The sequence below is a fragment of the Narcine bancroftii genome, chromosome 2, assembly GCF_036971445.1.
Source record: "Narcine bancroftii isolate sNarBan1 chromosome 2, sNarBan1.hap1, whole genome shotgun sequence".
Taxonomy (NCBI): domain Eukaryota; kingdom Metazoa; phylum Chordata; class Chondrichthyes; order Torpediniformes; family Narcinidae; genus Narcine; species Narcine bancroftii.
The window spans coordinates 179,175,477-179,189,046 of NC_091470.1; the positions used below are offsets into that span (position 1 = coordinate 179,175,477).

Genomic DNA, 13,570 nt, shown 5'->3' on the forward strand with positions numbered 1-13,570 from the left:
TGGAAGATTTTCAAAGAAATATTTTGTAATGCTCAACAAAAATATATTCTGGTCAGGAAAAAGGGCAGCAAGTGAGGAAGAAAATCAACCGTGGTTAACAAAGGAAATAAAGGAGAGTATAAAATTGAAGGCAGAGGTGTACAAAGCTGCAAAGAGCAGTGGGAAACTGGAAGATTGGGAAAACTTTAAGAGACAACAAGGGGTTACAAAGCGGGTAATAAGAAATGGGGAAAAAGGATTATGAAAGTAAATTGGCACAAAATATAAAAACAGAAAGCAAAAAATTTTATAAATATATAAAACGGAAGAGGATGGCCAGAGTTAACATAGAACCCTTGGAGGATGAGAAAGGAAAACTGGTAACAAAAACTGAGGAAATGGCTGAGGCATTAAACAAATATTTTGTGTCAGTCTTCACGGTGGAAGACACGTCCAGCATGCCCAAGTGCGGAGTTAAGGATGTGAATGTTGGGGAGGGCCTTGATAAAATAGTTTTTACAAAGGAAGTAGTGATGGAGAAACTAATGGGACTAAAGCCAGACGAATCTTCTGGTCCTGATGATATGCATCCAAGGGTTCTGAAGGAAATGGCAGAAGTTATAGTTGATGCATTGGTGGTCATATATCAAAATTCCTTGGATTCTGGGCAGGTCCCGGCAGACTGGAAGACAGCAAATGTCACGCCACTTTTTAAGAAGGGATGTAGCCAGGAGACTGGAAATTATCAGCCAATTAGCTTGACGTCTGTAGTTGGAAAATGCTTGAAGCCATCATTAAAGATGAAATAGTGAAACTTTTGGAACGTAAGGGTTCAATCAGGCAGAAACAGCATGGTTTTAGAAAGGGAAGATCTTGTTTGACAAACTTGTTAGGATTCTTTGAGGATATAATAGGTGTGGTGAATAGAGGGGAACAGGTTGATGTATATTTGGATTTCCAGGAAGTGTTTGATAAGGTGCCGCACAAGAGACTTATCAGTAAGTTACAGGAAAGTGGAGTCCGGGGAAGTATATTGGCCTGGATTAAAAATTGGTTGACTGACAGGAGGCAGAGAGTCGGGATAAATGGGTGTTTTTCAGGTTGGCAGAGAGTGGTAAGTGGGGTGCCGCAGGGGTCAGTGTTAGGCCCACAACTGTTCATCATTTACATTGATGACATGGAGGAGGGGACAAAATGTGGTGCAGCCAAGTTTGCGGATGACACCAAATTGAGTGGAAGAGCAAATTGTAATGAGGATGTAGAGAGTCTGGAGGGGGATATAGTTAACATAGAAACATAGAAGATAGGAGCAGGAGTAGGTCATTCGACCCTTCAAGCCTGCTCCACCATTCAACAAGATTATGGCTGATCTTAAAGTTCAGTACCCCGTCCCCGCCTTCTCTCCGTAACCTTTAATATCCTTATACTGAAGAAATATATCTAATTCCCTCTTAAATATATTCAAATAACCTGCCTCTACTGCCCTCTGTGGCAATGAATTCCACAGATTCACCACCCTCTGGGTAAAGAAATTCCTCCTCATCTCGGTCCTAAATGGTTTGCCTATTATCCTCAAACCATGGCCCTGGGTTCTGGATTTTCCCATCATTGGAAACATCCCATCTGCATCCATTCTGTCCAGATGGATGAGTGGGCAAAGGTCTGGCAGATGGAGTACAATGTTAGTAAGTGTGAGGTTATCCACTTTGGCAGGAAAAATAAAAGAGCTGAATATTATTTAAAGGGTGGAAAAACTACAGCATGCTGTTGTGCAGAGGGACTTGGGAGTGCTTGTGCATGAGTCGCAAAACGTTAGGTTGCATGTGCAGCAGGTTATTAAGAAGGCAAATGGAATGTTGGCCTTCATCGCTAGAGGAATTGAATTCAGGAGTAGAGAGGTAATGTTGCAACTGTATAAGGTATTGGTGAGACTGCGCCTGGAGTACTGTGTCCAGTTCTGGTCTCCATATTTGAGGAAGGATATACTGGCTTTGGAGATGGTCCAGAGGAGGTTTACTAGGTTGATCCCTGGGATGAAGGGGTTGACTTATGATGAAAGATTAAATCGTCTAGGATTGTATTCGCTCGAGTTGTGCTGACCTATATAAACCCGTAGGAACCGTGGGAAAGTGTTAGCAATAAATAGCGATGGCAGGCAAGTTTTAAACAGGGTGGGAAAGTTGGTTGTTCCATAGAGCACAATTTAAACAGCGTTGGGAAAAAGCAATGGCGGAGCTTCCCTCCAGAATGCCGTGCGGCAGTGAAAGGGCTGTATGACCGGCTGCCTGCACGGAGCATTCATAGAGGGGTTTCCCTGCCACACGGCATTCTGGGAAGTCAGGAGTGAAGAACAAACCCAGACAGAATCGGGCATGTTCCTGCAAATTTTTTTTGCACACTTAGAACCTTGAGATCCCGGATGTTTTATTGCACAAAACTTAAATGATAGGTGGAAAACTTGTTTAACATTTTCAAATAGCATCTAGACTAAATGTTTCGCGATGGTTTTTTATTCTTTCCGTTTTCTGTAGAGTTGGAAACGCTGCGATCAAGTCTGCAAGATGCAGGTAATGGGCCAAGAATATTCTTGCTCTGGCATCATGGGCTGAGGCTCTATTGGGCACTGGTGAGACCCCATTTGGAGTAACTGTGTACGGTTCGGGGGGCCCCTCTCTTAGAAAAGACGTACTGTTGTTGGAAAGCGGGCAGAGGAGATTTACCAGGATGATTCCTGGAATATGAGGGGCTGGAGTACAGGGAGCGTTTGCCAGCTCTTGGTTTGCGGACGTTGGAGTCTAGGAGAGGGGGGAGAGTCTCCTAGAGACATTTTGAATATTGAGAGATTTTAACAGAGTGAATGCGGATAAGAGTGGGAGAGTCGAGGACAAGGGGTCACAGTCTTAAAATTAGAAGTTGTCCAATCAAAACTGAGAGGAGGAAGAACTTCTTTAGTCAGAGGGTCGCGGATCTGTGGAACTCCCTGTCGCACAAAGCAGTGGAGGCCAGATCACGGGGAGAATTTAAACGGGAAATGGACCAGTATCTCCTTAGTCAGGGTATCAAGGGATATGGGGAAAAGGCTGGTAATTGGTGCATAGTTTAGTGCAGACTCGATGGGCCGAGTGGGTTCCTTCTGTTCCTGAGATCTTGTGACTGTGGAAATCTGTGCTCCTGAATACCTCTGCAATTGTTTGACAAAACCGTTTGGTCAACCCGTCCAACTCTCCCAAGAACCTTCATGTCCTTAATTTTCTTCTCCTCGTCAACATGAGGTCCGTGGGGAGAATCAGTTCATTCACGTTGTTGCCCTTTAAAAAATATCCACTATTTCCATTATCTAAAAGCCACGAACATCAGCCTGTGAGAAATCCCCGGGCGATTGGAATGCTCTAAAGTGGAAATTATAACGAGGAATGACAGCCCGATAGGAAATAAAAACAAGCCGTTATTTTGGGGTAAGGAACGTTGGCGGTAATTTAATAGGATGAATGGATACGTCGAGCTTTCTTAATGGCCGTGAATAAGTGAATGCTTATCGGGCTTCAATATTTTGCTCTTTGTCTGAATGGAAGGATGATGCGCAATCAATTTCACAAAGTCTGAAGTGGCCGAGACTGAAGGCTTTTATTTGCGAGAGACGGGCAGCGTCCCTGTGTGGGTCACTCACACTGACCTGGACTCGAACTGGGGGCAGGCTAGTGGCAGGACTGCCTTGATGGGGAAGAAAGGAGGAGTCAGGAGCCGACCAGTGGAGCAGGGCAAACCAGGGAAACTCGCGACTTGGCAGGGAAGAGGGGAATCGCGTGCCCTGGATGGCGAGCAACTGCATTTTGTGAGAAAGGTGGGGTCCGACTGCCTCAAGGCATGAATCATCTCAATGTTTTTCATGCATATTTCAGACAGCTAAAACAATTCAGTTCTCGGGCAAAACATTTTAATTTTACAGCAAATTAGTGAGATAACAACTATTCGGGGAAAGTTGGCTGCGCCTGCAGTAGAGGGGGAGGGTCGTCTTGACATACAGCTTCTGAATTGGGATTTTTGATCGACGAGGCAAAGCAATCACTTTTCTGTGTAAAACAAGGACAAACCACTGAAGCATAAGGGAAAAATCTTCCCAAAACCCCTTCTACTGTTAAGGTCTGATGATTCGCTCTGAAGAACCTTGACCTGAAAAGAGACGTGAAGAAGTTCAATGCTTTAATCCAAATATTGATCTGGAGTAACTCGTATATCATTTGCACCATTTGTTCATAGAAATTCAATTGGGGAAAAAGAACGAAGGTAAGTTACATACAAATTTAAGTTATTAAGTTACTGTCGAAACGTAAAAAGCACAGAGACGCGGGAGGATCTCGGCCGGGCTCGCAGCGTCCACAGGAGGTAAAGATACTTCACCGACGTTTCGGCCCTGAGCCCTTCATCAGTCCGGACCAACAGATGAAAGGTGTCCATTGGATATGATAAGATCCTCCAGCATTTCTGCCTTTTTACTCTAATCACGGCGTCTTCAATTTTTCATGTTTCACTCCTTTCATCAAGCCCTGTCTGCCTCCCCCCACCCCTCTCTCTCCCCCGCTCTCTCTCTCTCTCTCTCTCCCGTGTTTCACTCCATGAGAAATATCTCGATCCTCTTGACATCCGTGAAGTTAGACGGCCATGTCGCATGTTTAAAGTGTTTCCTGACTCTTCTAAACATTATCATTATTAAACACGTTAACTTTATTGTCAGATCAACACAAGCAGTGTTCAATCAATGGTGAGCATGGATTTCCATGAGTGAAAGTATCTCCAAGTTCAAGTCCTGGAACGAGCAAATTCATTGGGCGGGGCAAATAGTTTTATATAAAGTAACTAAGCGCGAGAATCAGTTTCTGCGAATTAAGGGAAGAAATGAAAATTGCTGTTTAAATATTTTGTGATATGCGCTGTGCATTTCCGGTCCGTCCGGCCCATCCAGACTGTACTGGGTGTGGCGCAGCGCAATGGATTCTCCACCGTTCCCCCGATTACTTACTTAATTGGTTATTTTGGTTGATTTCTTCAGCGCAAGCACTCAAAGCGGGTAAGATTTTTTTTAAAACTATTTACAGAAGAAAAATATTAGGAAGTGTTTTCAAATGGCGCGCAGAAGTTCTGGACGTTTTGCATTTTTGCTACACCTCTCATTTCATCACCAAGAATACTTTTCTCCGCTCGATCACACAATGTGAACGTTGGTGCCTAACTCGAATCACCATGAATGACAGAATCGGTCGTGAGTCCGAAATATTCTGGCCCTTCTTCACCCCAGGAATTGAACCAATAATGCGCCTTTTTTTAAAAAAAAATAATCTTGCAGCTTTTGTTTTTAGTTACAATTGTGGTAGGAGGAATAGAGGTTGGAATAACTATTTGAATACAAATATCCCAGCTGTTGCACTGGGAATGAACTTACATCTCCTGGACCAAAACTCCAAATCTTTAACGTGGTGGCCCCCTTTGTCCCAACCATGGAGTTCCCACTGTTAAAGTGGAACTCTGTTTGCTTGAAAGCAAACACGAATGCAGCTGTGCAGATTTTTGTAATCACTTTGCAAAGCGTGAGAACTCTGTTACGGCAAGAAGCCGTGACACGAGCATTAAGTCTCCTGCTGGCTTAAAAATCATATCTTTTCTACCTTCGGGAACCTAGGTGTCTAGAACATTTGAGCAGACTGCTCCATATAAGTGCATATTCCTTCGAATTCTCTTGGGATTGGTTAATCAGGGTCGTGTCTCTCACCCAATGGTTAATAGTCTTGTTCTACCAAACAAGCTCCAGCTGATAACAAGAAGCAATGGAATTGAGACATGTTCTGCCTTCCAGTTAGTCCATTCTCACCTCGTTCTTCTTTGGATCCATTCCCCGGAATTTCATCTTTCATCAGAGCTTCACATTTTTAAACTCACTGGCACGTTCAATTGGGTAAGTACCCTACAGTGTTACTGAGATACAAACCAAAAATTTGAACCTTTTTTCCTCCTTTCAGGAAACGAAACTCTACAAATAAAACTCGGTAATGTATGAAAATATTTGTAGTGTTTATGGAACTAATCTTTTTCATTTTTCATCCACGGACAAAAATCTGCAGAATCGATGCTTAAGATCTCAGTTTTAAAGGAATATTTATTGATTACTTAAACCAGTGGTTCTCATCCATATTTTATCCACTCACACACCACATTAAGTAATCCCTTACTATCCACAGAGCACCTATGGCACAGGATGGCTTCCGTGGCCTGTGGTTCGTAAGGGATTATGTAAGGTGATGTGTGAGTGGAAAGAAAACGTTTGACGACCCCCTGACCTAAACTAAGAGCATATTGATATTGAAAGAAAATCAAGGTGTGTCAGTCTGATACGGAGGCGCCAACATTCAGAACAAGAAGAAACTGCAGAGGATTGTTAACTCGGTGACATCACGGGCACGAGACTTCACTCCATCGAGTGCGTCTACACGAGGTGGGGTCTCAAGAATGCAGCCTCTATCCTCAAGGTCCAACACGCCCCCCCCCCCACAGGCCTTGCCCTCTTCACTCTGCTACTATCAGGGGAAAGGTGCAGGAGCCTGAAGACGATCCTCCAGTGGCACAAGGGTGGCTTCTTCCTCTCCGCCATCACATTCCTGAACAGACAATGAACCCCAGACACAGCCTCACTTTGACCTTTCCTGCACTATTTATTTACTTATATTTGTAAGGCGGTTTTTCGAAATGTTTGCACCATGATGCTGTCGCAAAATAACGAATTTCGTGACTTGTTCGTGACAATAAATTCTGGTCCTGGTTCTGAAGATCCAGGGAAGTAGATTTAGGACCGAGATGAGGAGGAACTGCTTTTCCCAGAGGGTGTGGAATTCGCTGCCCGTTGAAGCAGTGGCGACGACCCCAGTAAATATATTTAAGACAAGGTTGGGTAAATTTTTACGTAGTGGGGGAATTAAGGGATATGGAGAAATGGCAGGAGTGTGGAGATGAGCCCATCATAAGATCAGCCATGATCACATTGAATGGCAGAGCAGGGTTTGATGGGCCAAATAACCAACTCCTGCTCCTATTTCTTATTTTTCTCTGTATATCTTTAAAGTATTAACATTATATTGTAGTTCTAACATGGGTACAAAAAAACTATTTCGCTAATGGCAGGCAATAAGACCACCTTTTTACTGGTGGAGATGTCCCGTTAATTCTACAAGTTAGTTCTCAGATTTTATTATTTATTGATGACAAATGCTTGATGGACGTTATATTTAAACAAGACATTGTGAGGAAACGTTTTTGATTGAAAATAGATATCAGATTTCAGATTTATATACTTACATCACAAACAACCTTGAGATTCCTTTTCCCTGCAGGCCAGGCAAAATTGCCACTTATTGGCAGTGCAAACAAAACTGTACACAGTGCACACACGAAAACAGATAAAGAAATGTAAACAAATTGACTGTACAATCCAGAGAGAGGGGAAAAAATCAATAAAGTACACGTCAGAGTCGTTAAACGAGTCCCTGGTTGAGTTTGTCCTTGAGGATTCTGATGGTGGAGAGGGGAGCAGCTGTTCCCGAACCTGGTGGGTGCGAGTCTTGTGGCCCCGACACCTCTTTCGTGATGGCAGAAGCGAGAACAGAGTGCGTGCTGGGTGGCGTGGATCCTTGACTATCGCTGCTGTTCTCCGATGGCAGCCGTTTCCCGCAGATGTCCTCGATGGTGGAGAGAGTTTTGCCCATGTTGTCCATTACATTTTACAAGGCTTTTTGCCTGGAGGTACGTGACTACGATATGTGAGTTAGCGACTGTACTGAAACATCAGGTGAAGCATCCATAAGTTTTTCCGGATGAATGTTGAGGCAGCATTAAGGGGTCCGGCAAAAAATGTACAAATGTCAATCACAGAACAGCAAGTGATAATACATCACAAATTGGTCATTGAAATGCAGACCCCAATGTGCCAGTGAAGTTCTCTTGTGCGCTGCCAAAATGTCAAATCACTAGCTGACTAATATTTTTATTCCTTCAATTGAAAAGACGATGGAAATTAACGGTAATTTGGAAATATATTGTTGTTTAACCATTGTGCATGTCATTTTTCTTAAAGATTGTGTGCAAACCAATTATACTGGACAACAATTCTTCCCTCAAAGGTTCGCTTCCTGAAAACAAACTAGGGATTACTTTGGACAACTTGCAGCAGAACACAAAGATCATTTCAGATTTGCTGTATCACGTGGGAAGTTGGGGATACATTAAATTAACTTCTATTGAATTTAGCGTGATTAATGCTGAAACATTGCATCAATTCAACCGGCCTAAAAATGTGTTGCCACAGATTTTCGTTTGTACTCAACATCTGATGCCCCTCCTGTCAGTGTCCAACAATAGTCGGCAGGTGCCGATGGATTCCAGTTGCCCTGAAACCGCTTTACCAGGGTCGCAGTGCCCTGGTGAGACTTCTCGCCGTGTTCGTCACTGACAGCGCCGAGAGCAGCGGGGAAGGCATCCAAGTGCGAACGCAGGAAATGAATTCTCTCTCCTCGTGGTTTTGTGCGCTTGAAGTAGACTTAAAATAGGACGGGAAATCACCAAAATAGATTAGATCTAAAAATCAGTTGATGATAGGAAACTTCGAAGGTGGTTTTTGATCAACAGTCCCAAGAATACACCCAAAAATATTCAGGAGGCAAATTTTCCGTTGTCCAGTGTTATGGCTTCTCTGGGGGAGGTTACGGAATAATAATCATCAGTGGAATGCAAATCCTTTCATCTAGCAACCTAAAGGTCTCACTGATGATGGAAGACGAACAAAGAATCATTAGACAACCAATGTTGACATTTAAATTCAGACATACATACAGCCCTTCCGACCCACGAGCCCGTGCCACCCCAATACACCATCAAATTACTAGGGTGGGAGGAAACCGTAGTCCCCAGGGGGAAAACGTGCAAACTCCCGACAGACAGAGCGGGATTCAAACCCGGGTTGCCGACTCTGTAATAGTTTATACTGGGGGATGGCAGATTGGTGATAGTAAGCCGCCGTTCGTCTGTTTGATCATCATCGATTACAGCACCTAAGCTAACCATTTCAAAAGCACTGCCTTCAATTTTTAACATCCCTTTCTTTTTACGTGCATGTTCCTTTCCAATAAATCGATGTAAAAATGAAGTATGTTGTGATATAATTGCAGTTACTTACAAATATGGGAAAATGTTGTGGTCATTTTTCAGAACTGAAGTCGAAGCTGAATCCGGTACACGAAAACTCGGCCAAATCAATGGATTTCTCGCTGTTTCACCTTTTCCCCTCGCTCTGTGTTTTGGGCTTGAAGTCTCTTTCGTTTAAATGTTGTCGCTCAAATTTCAGAAACATGCAGAAAGGTAGAGGTCGATGTGGGTCGCCAAATCGCGAGGTTTCGCCCGGGTTAAAAGTTTCCACCAGTAGGCCATCATCTTTCGGACTGAGGAAAGGTGTGGCATCATAGAAAATTACAGCACAGGACAGGCCCTTCGGCCCATGGTGTTGCACTGACCTGTGTGTGTGTGTGTGTGTGTGTGTGTGTGTGTGTGTGTGTGTGTGTGTATGTGTGTGCGCAGCGCGCGCGTGTGTGTGTGTGTGTGTGTGTGTGTGTGTGTGTGTGTGTGTGTGTGTGTGTGTGTGTGTGTGTGTGTGTGTGTGTGTGTGTGTGAGAGAGAGAGAGAGAGAGAGAGAAAGAGAGAGATTTTCTCCCCCTTTATCTCTCTCTCTCTCTCTCTCTCTCCGTCTCCCTCCCTCCCTCTCTTTCCCTCTCTCTGACATTCTCTCTCCCCTCTCTATCTCTCTATCTCTGTCTCCTTCGCTCCCTCCCCTCTCTCTGCCATTCTCTCTCTACCTCCCCCTCTCTCCCTCTCTCTCTCCCTCCCTACCCACTCTCACCCTCTCTCTCTGTCCCTGCCATTCTCTCTCTCTCTCCCTCCCTCTCTATCCCTCCCTCTCTCTCCCTCTCTACTCCCTTCTCTCTCCCTCTCTAACCCTCCCTCCCTTTCTATCCCTCCCTTTCTCTCCTTCTCCCTCTCTCTCCTTCCCTCCCCCCTCTCTCCCTCTCTCTCCCTTCCTCCCCCTCTCTCTGTCTCTTCCATTCTCTCTCTCCCTCCCTCCTCTCCCTCCCCCTCTCTGTCTCTGCCATTCTCTATCTCTCTCCTTCACTCTCCCTCCCCTTCTCTCTCTCCTCACCTCCCTCTCTCTCTCGCTCCATCTCCCATTTCTCCCTCGCTCCATCTCCCATCTCTCCCTCCCCTCTCTCCCTCCCTCCTCTCTCTCCCTCCCTCTGTCTCTGCCATTCTCTCTCTATCTCTCTCCCTCCCACCCTCTCTCTCCCTCTCTCTCTCTCTCCCTCTCTCTCTCTCCCTCCCTCTCTCTCCCTCCACCTCTCTCTCTCCCTCTCTCTCTCCCTCACCCTCCCCTCTCTCCCTCCCCTCTCTCTGTCTCTGCCATTCTCTCTCTATCTCTCTCTCCCAACCCTCTCTCTCCCTCTCACTCTACCATCCCTTCTCTCTCTCTTCCTCTCTCTCTCCCTCCCCTCTCTCCCTCTCCCACTCTCTCTACCTCTCTCTCTCCCTCTCTCTCTGCCTCTACCCTCTCTCTCTCTCCCCCTCCCCCTCCCCTCTCTCTCCCACCTCTCTCTCCCTTTCTCCCCCCCCCCTCTCTCTCTCTCTCTCTCTCTCTCTCTCTCTCTCTCTCTCTCCCCCTCTCTCTCTCTCTCTCTCTCTCTCTCTCACTCTCTCTCCCTCCCTCTTTCTCTCTCTTGCCCCCTCTCCCTCTGGCATATATGTTGATGAAATTCACCACCCCTGCACAAGCTCACACAGGGCAGTTGCAAACGTTCAATATTCCAGCGGGACAAAAGTGAGATGAAATACTAGCTCAGACTTGACTGCGAAACCTCTCCCACAAAGACTTTGGTATTCCCCCTTAATTAATTAATTATGAATAATTACACATCCCTTGTTTCCTGACCAGATAACTTATTGTTGCAGTTGTTAGTGTTGTATCTGAAAACAGTGACTCTCTCCTGTGCCAGGTCTCTAATAAAAGTGGACGAACGTATTGTGCTGTAGACCAAACTCCCGCCAAACTCAACGCATGTGATTTCATTAAGGCCGTGTTAAAGGAGAGAGAATGGAAGAGACAGAGAGAGGGGAAGGGAGGGAGGGAGAGGGAGAGAGGGGAAGGGAAGGAGAGAGAGGGAGAGGGGGGAAGGGAAGGAGAGAGAGTGAGAGGGAGAGAGAGAGAGGGAGGGATAGAGAGAGGGAGGGAGAGAGAGAGAATGGCAGGGTCAGAGAGGGAGAGAGACGGAGAGAGTGGGTAGGGAGGGAGAGAGAGAGGGAGAGAGGGCAAAGGAGAGAGAGAGAGAGAGAATATCAGAGAGAGGGGGAGGGTGTGAGGGAGACAGAGACAGTTGAAGGGAGGGAGCGAGGGAGACAGTTAGTTGAAGTTTTACCAGCGCCCAGTCTGGTTCCAGCTCTGACTTTCTCCTTGATGCACTGAATCAGACGGAGAATCTATGGAGATCGTACACCATCGTTCAACCCCAGCGCAGTCTGCACAGGGTGGAAGGGCTCAGGAATTGTGAACGTCTGTGGAGGCCAGGTCGTTTGGGAGCGTTTCACCCAGAAATGGATCGTTAATTATCAAGGTTTACGGGGAGAAGGCAAAGGAGTGGAGCTGAGTGGGACAACGGATCAGTTGATGAGGGAATGGCGGGGCAGGCTCTACGGGCTGAGCGGCCAACTTCCGCTCCGATACCCCGTTCTCATCGCGCCCTCGGCACTGATGCGGTTCGCCTTGAATGGGACCTCCAGCTTGAATTCAACGTCGTGATTAAGTAAAGCGCGAAGGTCTGCAGAAACACTGGGTAAGCTCAGCTGGCCAAACGGCGTCACTTATGTGGCAGGGCCAACGATACCGAACCAATGTTTCGGGCTTAAGCCCTCCGACCAAGGACGAACAAAATGTTGGCAGGCGCCCGAACGAAATGGTGGGGTTACGTGGTGACACGTGTTTTCACCTTTATGGATCTCATTTCATTGAAGAAGTTTGTACTTGTGTTAAAGTTGTGATTAATTTTCTATTTGGATTCATGCTTAAATTTAAACTGTTATATTTTTAGATGGTCTATATTTTTCAGTTCAATACCCTTTCATTCTAGCGAATGGTCGTAAGTTCGTGGGGGGGGTGATCAAGGGCCAACGGTAACATAGGGGGCAGCCAGCGCGATGAGGGGTCGGGCTAGAACACGGTGGGGTCCAGATTCACATCATTGAATGAAACATCCCGTCAAAACTAATTTATGCCGGTCAGATGCACGTATTTCCCTTGTTCTTTCAGGACAAGAAGGTAAGGACCCGGCCATTAAACGTGCAGGTAAATCCGTACGCCTGGAGACGGAAGACCAGAATTTAAGCAACTGCATTCCTGCAGGTTGAAATTTCACTTTGAAAGTTTTTTTTTAAACAACATTTATTTAAGAAATTTAAAACCACATCCACACATGCATATTGAATAAAGGTATACAGAGAAAGAAGGCATGTGGCATATTTTTAAGAATCCAAAATCCCCCCTCCCCTTCCCCTCCCCTCCTCTCCCCTTCCGCTCCCCTCCCCTCCGCTCCCATCCCCTCCCTTCCCCTCCCCTCACCTCTCTGCCCTTCCCCTCCTCCTCCTCCCCTTCCCTTCCTCCCCTCTCCCTCCCCCTCCCCCTCCCCTCTCCTCCCCCTCCCCTCTCCTCCCCCTCCCCTCTCCTCCCCCTCCCCTTCCCGCTCCTCCTCCTCTCCCCTCCCTTCCCTTCCTCCTCCCCTGTTATAGCTTACTTGCACATTTAGTTAAAACAAACCTTACTTACGGCGGTGTCGGGATCAATGGGCTCCTTCGTTACCCATAATCCCCCCACGTAGCTGGAACCGCTCCGTGTTTCCCCGGGCAGAGCGGCTCCAACTGCGTGAGGGGATTATGGGTAACGAAGGCGGCCATTGCTCGCGCATTGAGTCGCCCCCACGGGCTGCCGGAAATCGTCTGTGTAAATAGCCCCACTTAAAGTTATGGTTAGCGAGTTTAGCCAATGATCAACTTTACACAGAGTCATTAACACGGCCTCTCACCGCCGCTTCACAGAGATGAAAACGAACGTGTTCAAGCACCTAAACGGCGGAGCCCCCTGATAACGCGGGGCCCGTTACATTCGCTGCTTTCTCTACTGTGTAAACCCGGCCCCCGCCCTGATGCTCGGCATCAAATCGTTTAATTGATGGGATTTTTTAAGCACGACGCTTCTGGAATGTTCCTTTTTGCTGAGTACTTGCACCACTCCTGTTTTCAGGGAACTATTTGGCTGTGAAAATTACAGGTAAAGCAAATATATCTTTCATTTATACCTAACGATGTTAGTATAAAAATCGATTTTGGTTTATTATTTATAAATGCCTAATTTCCACTTCGGAACAACCGTGGAATCGGTTCGTGAGTTACATTCCCGCTTCTCGACGTGCGTTTTTCCCCCTTTTATTCAGACGGCTGCTGCCAAAGTCCCCCGACGGCGCCC

General features: G+C 46.2%; 2 protein-coding genes across 33 annotated transcripts in view; both read left to right on the forward strand.

The window, feature by feature from the left end:
- The window catches only part of LOC138754670 (myosin heavy chain, clone 203-like), a 132,387-nt gene extending 120,779 nt beyond the window's left edge, over nucleotides 1-11,608 (forward strand). For 20 of the 23 annotated variants that reach the window (XM_069919295.1, XM_069919294.1, XM_069919292.1 and 17 more), the window contains 6 exons: nucleotides 2,511-2,546; nucleotides 4,237-4,263; nucleotides 4,712-4,738; nucleotides 5,027-5,044; nucleotides 5,991-6,017; nucleotides 9,226-9,583. In XM_069919295.1, coding sequence (XP_069775396.1) covers nucleotides 2,511-2,546; nucleotides 4,237-4,263; nucleotides 4,712-4,738; nucleotides 5,027-5,044; nucleotides 5,991-6,017; nucleotides 9,226-9,479 — 389 coding nt within the window. In that variant the 3' untranslated portion in view covers nucleotides 9,480-9,583. Of the gene's footprint in view, nucleotides 1-2,510; nucleotides 2,547-4,236; nucleotides 4,264-4,711; nucleotides 4,739-5,026; nucleotides 5,045-5,990; nucleotides 7,502-8,095; nucleotides 8,142-9,225; nucleotides 9,584-11,526 lie in introns of those variants that run through there. The other 3 variants (XM_069919315.1, XM_069919314.1, XM_069919316.1) reach the window with 3 other exon arrangements.
- A 12-nt stretch (nucleotides 11,609-11,620) lies between these two features.
- LOC138754672 (golgin subfamily A member 6-like protein 22) overlaps nucleotides 11,621-13,570 on the forward strand; it is an 86,826-nt gene continuing 84,876 nt past the window's right edge. For all 10 annotated transcript variants that reach the window (XM_069919319.1, XM_069919318.1, XM_069919322.1 and 7 more), the window contains exons 1-2: nucleotides 11,621-12,397; nucleotides 13,349-13,375. The gene's annotated coding sequence lies outside the window, so the exon portion shown is untranslated. The remainder of the gene's footprint in view (nucleotides 12,398-13,348; nucleotides 13,376-13,570) is intronic.